Source organism: Pristis pectinata, chromosome 3 (genome assembly GCF_009764475.1).
Source record: "Pristis pectinata isolate sPriPec2 chromosome 3, sPriPec2.1.pri, whole genome shotgun sequence".
Classification (NCBI taxonomy): Eukaryota; Metazoa; Chordata; class Chondrichthyes; order Rhinopristiformes; family Pristidae; genus Pristis; species Pristis pectinata.
Window position 1 is genome coordinate 132,860,590 of NC_067407.1, and position 7,022 is coordinate 132,867,611.

The 7,022-nt window shown below is 41.7% G+C and overlaps 1 protein-coding gene across 2 annotated transcripts in view; it reads right to left on the reverse strand.

The window, feature by feature from the left end:
• Nucleotides 1–1,228: 1,228 nt before the first annotated feature.
• The window catches only part of arv1 (ARV1 homolog, fatty acid homeostasis modulator), a 20,534-nt gene continuing 14,740 nt past the window's right edge, over nucleotides 1,229–7,022 (reverse strand). For both annotated transcript variants that reach the window (XM_052013199.1, XM_052013198.1), the window contains exons 4-5: nucleotides 5,450–5,674; nucleotides 1,229–3,316 (exon numbers count right to left, since the gene is read on the reverse strand). In XM_052013199.1, coding sequence (XP_051869159.1) covers nucleotides 3,210–3,316; nucleotides 5,450–5,674 — 332 coding nt within the window. In that variant the 3' untranslated portion in view covers nucleotides 1,229–3,209. The remainder of the gene's footprint in view (nucleotides 3,317–5,449; nucleotides 5,675–7,022) is intronic.

Genomic DNA, 7,022 nt, shown 5'->3' on the forward strand with positions numbered 1-7,022 from the left:
GGACATTGATAGGATGCAGAGCTAGCTGGCTGAGAAGTGGCAGATGGAGTTCAACCCGGAAAAGTGTGAAGTGATACACTTTGGAAGATCGAATTTGAAGGCAGAATACAAGGTTAATGGCAGGACTCTTAGCAGTGTGAAGGAACAGAGCGATCTTGGGGTCCACGTCCATAGATCCCTCAAAGTTGCTGTGTAGGTTGATGGGGTCGTTAAGAAGGTATATGGTGTGTTGGCCTTCATTAGTTGGGGTATTGAGTTCAAGAGCTGCCAGGTAATGTTGCAGCTCTATAAAACTCTGGTTAGACCACACTTGGAGTATTGTGTTCAGTCCTGGTCACCTCATTATCGGAAGGATTTAGAAGCTTTAGGGAGGGTGCAGAGATTTACCAGGATGCTGCCTAGATTGGAGAGCATGTCTTATTAGGATAGGTTGAGTGAGCTAGGGCTTTTCTCTTTGGAGAGGAGGAGGAGGAGAAGTGACTCGATAGAGGTGCACAAGATGATGAGGCATAGATTGATTGGACAGTCTGACTTTATCCCAGGGTGAAAATGGCTCATATGAGGGGACATAATTTTAAGGTGATTGGAGGAAGGTACAGGGGGGATGTCCGGGCTAAGTTTTTTTACACAGAGAGTGGTGGGTGCGTGGAATGCACTGCCGGCAGAGGTAGTGGAGACATATACATTAGGGACATTTAAGAGACTCTTAGATAGCCACATGAATGATAGAAAAATGGCGGGCCATGTGGGAGGGCAGGGTTGGATAGATCTTAGAGCAGGATAAAATGTCGGCACAACATGATGGGCTGAAGGGCCTGCACTGTGCTGTAATATTCTCTGTTCTAGTTTGAGATGCTCTTACAAGGGGAAACATCCTTTCCACTTCAATCCTGTCAAAACGCTTCGAATCTTGCATGTTTCAATCAAGTCACCTCTCACTCTTCTAAACTCCAGTTGATTACGAAAAAGGTAGCCAATAAAAAAAAGAGAAATTTCTTCCACTCTGAAGAAATTACCTTCAGCAAACATACAATTCACACTTGAGGATATTTAACCTAAAAAACCTGCACTGACATTTATGATCATGTTCCAGTGTTGCTTTTACCTTCCTTATGATATTCTTGGCACCAAGCATGTTTTTTATGGAAAACTAAAAATTTTACAGAGGCTGTTCCCAGGTTACAAATACCCGACTCATTGACATCCCTACATACAAACAAGCTCAGAATTATTGATATTGATATTTATTTATTAATCACGTACATTGAAACACAGTGAAATGTGACTTTTTGCGTTACTGAGAATGTGCTGGGGGCAGCTCACAAGTGTTACCACTCTTCCAGTGCCGACATAGCATGCCCACAGCTCCTAACTTGTACATCTTTGGAATGTGGGAGGAAACGGGAGCACCCAGAGGAAACCCACGCAGACATGGGGAGAACGTACAAACTCCTTACAGGCAGCGATGGAATTGAACCCAGGTCGCTGGCGCTGTAATAGCGTTACGCTAACCATTACATATTCAAAAAGCCACTATAGGTACACATTTGTTCCTTTGAATGGCAGAACTAGTTTCCTGTCTCTCTCCTCTTTTGGTAATTGCTCTTTCTTGTCTTATGTGCTTTTGGTGCCATTCATTACAATACTATAGAGGTATAGTTACCATATGGAGTGACCTTTTTGTACTTTTTGACTTAAGAATAAAATCAACTCATGGATATCTATAAAATTGGAACCTGTTCATTACCTGGTGATGACTGGTAGCATCAGTGGTCTATGTTCATTCAGCCTCATAACAATACCATGTTATCGGCATGCTAGCAAAGCAAACCAATTTGTTTGCAAGATATTTAGATCAAGTATGAAGTTAATTTTGGCACACTAGCCTTCATCAGTCAGGGCCACGAGTACAGAAGTTGGCAAGTTGCGTTGCAGTAGTATAAGACTTTGGTGGGGCCACACTTGGAGTATCCTGTTCTTTTTTAAAAAATTTTTTTTTTTTATATATACAGCATGGTAACAGGCCCTTCCGGCCCAACAAGTCGATGCCCATTTTAAACCTAATTAACCTATCTGTACTTCTTTGGAATGTGGGAGGAAACCCACGCAGACACGGGAGAACGTACAAACTCCTTACAGTGATGGGAATTGAACCCCGATCGCTGGCGCTTTAATAGCGTTACGCTAAATGCTACGCTACCGTGCTGCCCTGACAGTTCAGTTTTGGTCACCCTGCTATAGGAATGTTATTAAGCTGGAAAGAGTGCAGAAAAGATTTATGAGGATGTTGCCAGGACTTGAGGGACTGGGTTATAGGGAGAGGCTGGGCAGGCTAGAGCTTTATTCCTTGGGAGTGTAGGAGACTGAGGGGTGATCTTACAGAGGTGTATAAAATTATGAGGGTGAATGCACACAGTCTTTTGCCCCGGGGGAATCAAGAATAGAGGACATAGGTTTAAGATGAGAGGGGAAAGATTTAATAGGAACCCGAGGGGCAACTCTTTCACACAGAAGGTGGTACATGTATGGAACAAGCTGCCAGAGGAAGTGGTTGAGGCAGGTACAATAACAACATAAAAAAAAATTTGGACAGGTACTTGGATAGGAAAGGTTTGGAGGGACATGGGTCAAACGGAACTAGCTTAGATGGACATTTTGGTTGGCATGGACTAGTTAGGGCGAAGGGCCATTTTCCATGCTGTATTACTCTATGACTCTTGAGGTTTTCCTTTTAAGATACAAATAGCAAAAAAAACAGAGTGTTACTTTCCTTTTATAATAATTTCTGAAGTAGAGAAGAGAAAGTGATACTATTCAAAATTTTTATTAGTTAAGATTAAATACTAGATTGCAAAACTGGTACTGTGTATTTTTTAAGTGCAAACTCTGCCTGTTAGTTTATAAAATCACTAAATATTTTAGAATTTGATCTTCCTATGATGCAAGACAAAAATATTGCAACATATTAGTAGATGTGATTCTTAACATGAACAGCAGTCAAGTTGAATGGATAACTGGACTTTACTGGAAGTTGCCTTTTGTAAATGTGAAAGTTTTTTTATTTGCTTCCTTCGTTCTGCTTTTTATGTCTGATGTTAACCACTCTCCTTGTTCAATATGCATCAGCAGAAAGTATAAAAGTTTTCTCAGACTGAACAGGGTGCACGAGCCAGTCATTTTTTGTATTCCAGCATAGTGTTCTGAACCTTCTATGTACTCCATTTGAGATGTTGAAAAATGTAGGCTGTGAAACGCTCCACCATCCATCCAACAGAAATGACAGATAATGCAAACCTTCTGCTGCTGTTCAACACAACTGCAAGAGGAAACAAACCAAAAGCAAAATGTTCAATGCTTATAAAACATAGTATGCTTAGAAATATAACATTATTTGCTTGTTACATGATTAAATATATTTTTATTGGACCTTGAGAACTTAAATAATTAGTACTTTTAATCATTTGTGAAGGATGTATTATTACTATTGAGAGTTTAGAGTCTCAACTCAGTAATAGTGCAGAAAATAAAAAATAAACGTTATTGTGAAATTGGTTGAAGAAAATGGTGATAAAAGAACTATAAGAGAAAACAATTACATATACAGAACCTTTTATAATCTATTGACATCCCAAAGTACTTTACAGCTGAAATGTAGTCAATACTGTAACAAGGAAATGCAGCAGCCAATTTGTGCCTATCTATATCACACAAGTAGCAATGAAGTAATGAGAAAGTTACAGTATATTGTAAGGATTAGAAGCAAAAGTAAGCCACTAAGCCACTTGAACCTGCTCCGTCATTAAGACCACAGCTAATCTGATTGTAACCTCAACCCTGCATTCCTGTCTACCAATGACAACATTTCACCCCGTTAATCAAGAATCTACCCTGCTGGAAAAATATTCTGCTTCCACAGGAAGAAAATACTAAAGCCCATTGTCTTTTGTTTGTCATAAATGGATACCCTGCTTTTTAAATGGTGACCACTGGTTCTAGGTTCTACATCCTCTTCATAATGACTCAGCCAAGAACCAACAGGACCTTACATGCTTCAATGAAGTTCTCTCTCGCACTCTATTCTTAACTCCAGCAGCTATAAACCTAGCTTGTCCAACCTTTCTTCTAAAGACAGGTTGATGGATAAGTATTCATCTGAACATTAATGAGAACTCTGCTGCCCTTCACTGCAGTACTGCCAAGGGATTTAATACAACTGTACAATAAAACATATGAGATGCTTGTTTAATGTCTTCTCTGGAAGATGTCCCCTCTGACAGCACAGCCTTCAGACTTTATTATGTTCTCAGACCTCTGTAATGAGACTTGGACACCCATTTTTTTTGTTTAATTAAGAAAACTACCATTAAACCTATACTAACATGCTGGAAGAAAAATATAAACTTGTTAACTACATAAAGTTCAGCCTCGGGGAAGAAAAAAAAGACAAACTATAGAATGACAAGTACAGAGGTTGGCAGAAATTACAAAAGAGAACTTCCAACAGATCTGTAAACACCTCCTACTGGAAGAAAGTAGCAGGGGATTGAAACATGCAATAAAATCATGGCCAAACCTGCACCTCAATTCGCCCAATTGGTAAATTGGTTTATTATTGTCACATGTACCAAGGTACATTGAAAAACTTTGTCTTGCATGCCATCCATACAGATCATTTCATCACATCAGTACATTGAGGTAGTACAAATGAAAACCAATAACAGGATGCAGAATAAAGTGTTACAGTTACAGAGAAAGTGCAGTGCAGGTAGACAATAAGGTGCAAGGCCATAAATGAGGTTGATTGTGAGGTCAAGAATCTATCATTATACTAGGGAACTATTCAACATTCTTATAACAGCAGGATAGAAGCTGTCCTTGAGCCCGGTGGTATGTGCTTTCAGGCTTTTCTATCTTCTGCCTGATGGGAGGGGGAGGAGAATGTCCAAGGTGTGGGTTTTTTTGATTAACTTCAGGTCAATGATTTTCACAGTCGATTGGAAGGGGGTGTCATTGAGATGGCTACACAAGATTCTGCAGATGCTGGAAATCTGGAGCAACACACAAAAAGCTGGAGGAACTCAGCGGGTCAGGCAGCATCTATGGAGGGAAATTGACAGTCGACATTTTAGGTTGAGACCCTTCATCAGGGCTGGGTGATCAGGACCCAGCTGAGTTCCTCCAGTTTTTTGTTTGTTGCTCATTGATATGGGTGTTGGTTTTGTCTCCTTCTCAATCTCCTCTGTCCATTCAAATCAAATGTGAACTTCCTTTGCAAACAGTAAACTCGAGAGTTAATTATATTTTACCATGTCAGGATAAATTTTGTATTAATTTGTTTGTATACTGTAATCTCACAGCATCTTGAGGAGTGAAGTACGGTTAACAAGGAAAGCTACAAATCTTCAACTCATGATTTTGAAACTGTGAATCTGATGTTGCAAGAGGTTACCTCTGACAGCTTGTGCATTTGATGCAAGAACAAAGAACTTGATGAGGTTAATGTACAGAGGTGAGTCGTCATGTTCCCAAATCACAACTGGAATGACAAGGAGTTTCCCATAACCAGACAACAATAAGGCTATTAGCAGCACGTTGAGATTTGATTTTTTCTGGATGAAATCTTGTTTTGTTAACCACACGAAGAAAAACACCCCACTCAGGAATGCCGTTAGCTCTAAGAGAGAGAAAAAAATTATAGCATATTTACCATGTTAACTGATGCAAGTGGACTTTCCTTAAAAGAGAAATTAAATTGCATTCATATTACAGCTTTATTTTAGTAATATGTCCTAAGCTAATCCATAAAAATGTTATCAAATAAAGACTAGCAACAGCTGCAAAAGGAAATGTTACATGATCAAAAGCTTGGTTAAAGAGCATCTTAAAAAACAGGAAGATCAGTTGAGTGCTTAAGGCCTAGACAGCTGATGAATAGCCACCAGTTGTGGAGCAAATAAATTGGGATTGCTACCAAGACCAAAATCAGAGCAATGCATTTAACTCAAAAAATTGTAGAGTGGGAGAAGCTTGCAGAGCTGGAGAAGATTGCAGTGACATGGAGAAAGGGAGTTGTTACGGATTAGGTTACTATTGGGGAATGTCCCTTTAAGAATGTCCCTGTGTGTGTGGCGTGATGATGACAACAGGACATAAGGACGTGATGACGTTGTTTGGAGCAGAGAGAGAGAGAGAGAGAGAGAGAGGCAGAGAGAGAGAGAGAGAGAGAGGCAGAGAGGCAGAGAGAGAGAGGCAGAGAGGCAGAGAGAGAGAGGCAGAGAGGCAGAGAGAGAGAGGCAGAGAGGCAGAGAGAGAGAGGCAGAGAGAGAGAGAGAGAGGCAGAGAGAGAGAGGCAGAGAGAGAGAGAGAGAGGCAGAGAGAGAGAGAGAGAGGCAGAGAGAGAGAGAGAGAGGCAGAGAGAGAGAGAGAGGCAGAGAGAGAGAGAGAGAGAGAGAGAGAGGCAGAGAGAGAGAGAGAGGGGCAGAGAGAGAGAGAGGGGCAGAGAGAGAGAGAGGGGCAGAGAGAGAGAGAGGGGCAGAGAGAGAGAGAGGGGCAGAGAGAGAGAGAGAGGCAGAGAGAGAGAGAGAGAGGCAGAGAGAGAGAGAGAGAGGCAGAGAGAGAGAGAGAGGCAGAGAGAGAGAGAGGCAGAGAGAGAGGCAGAGAGGCAGAGAGAGAGGCAGAGAGGCAGAGAGAGAGGCAGAGAGGCAGAGAGAGAGAGAGAGGCAGAGAGAGAGAGAGGCAGAGAGAGAGAGAGAGGCAGAGAGAGAGAGAGAGGCAGAGAGAGAGAGAGGCAGAGAGAGAGAGAGAGGCAGAGAGAGAGAGAGGCAGAGAGAGAGAGAGAGGCAGAGAGAGAGAGAGAGGCAGAGAGAGAGAGAGAGGCAGAGAGAGAGAGAGAGGCAGAGAGAGAGAGAGAGAGGCAGAGAGAGAGAGAGCAGAGGCAGAGAGAGAGAGGCAGAGAGAGAGAGAGAGGCAGAGAGAGAGAGAGAGGCAGAGAGAGAGAGAGAGGCAGAGAGAGAGAGAGAGGC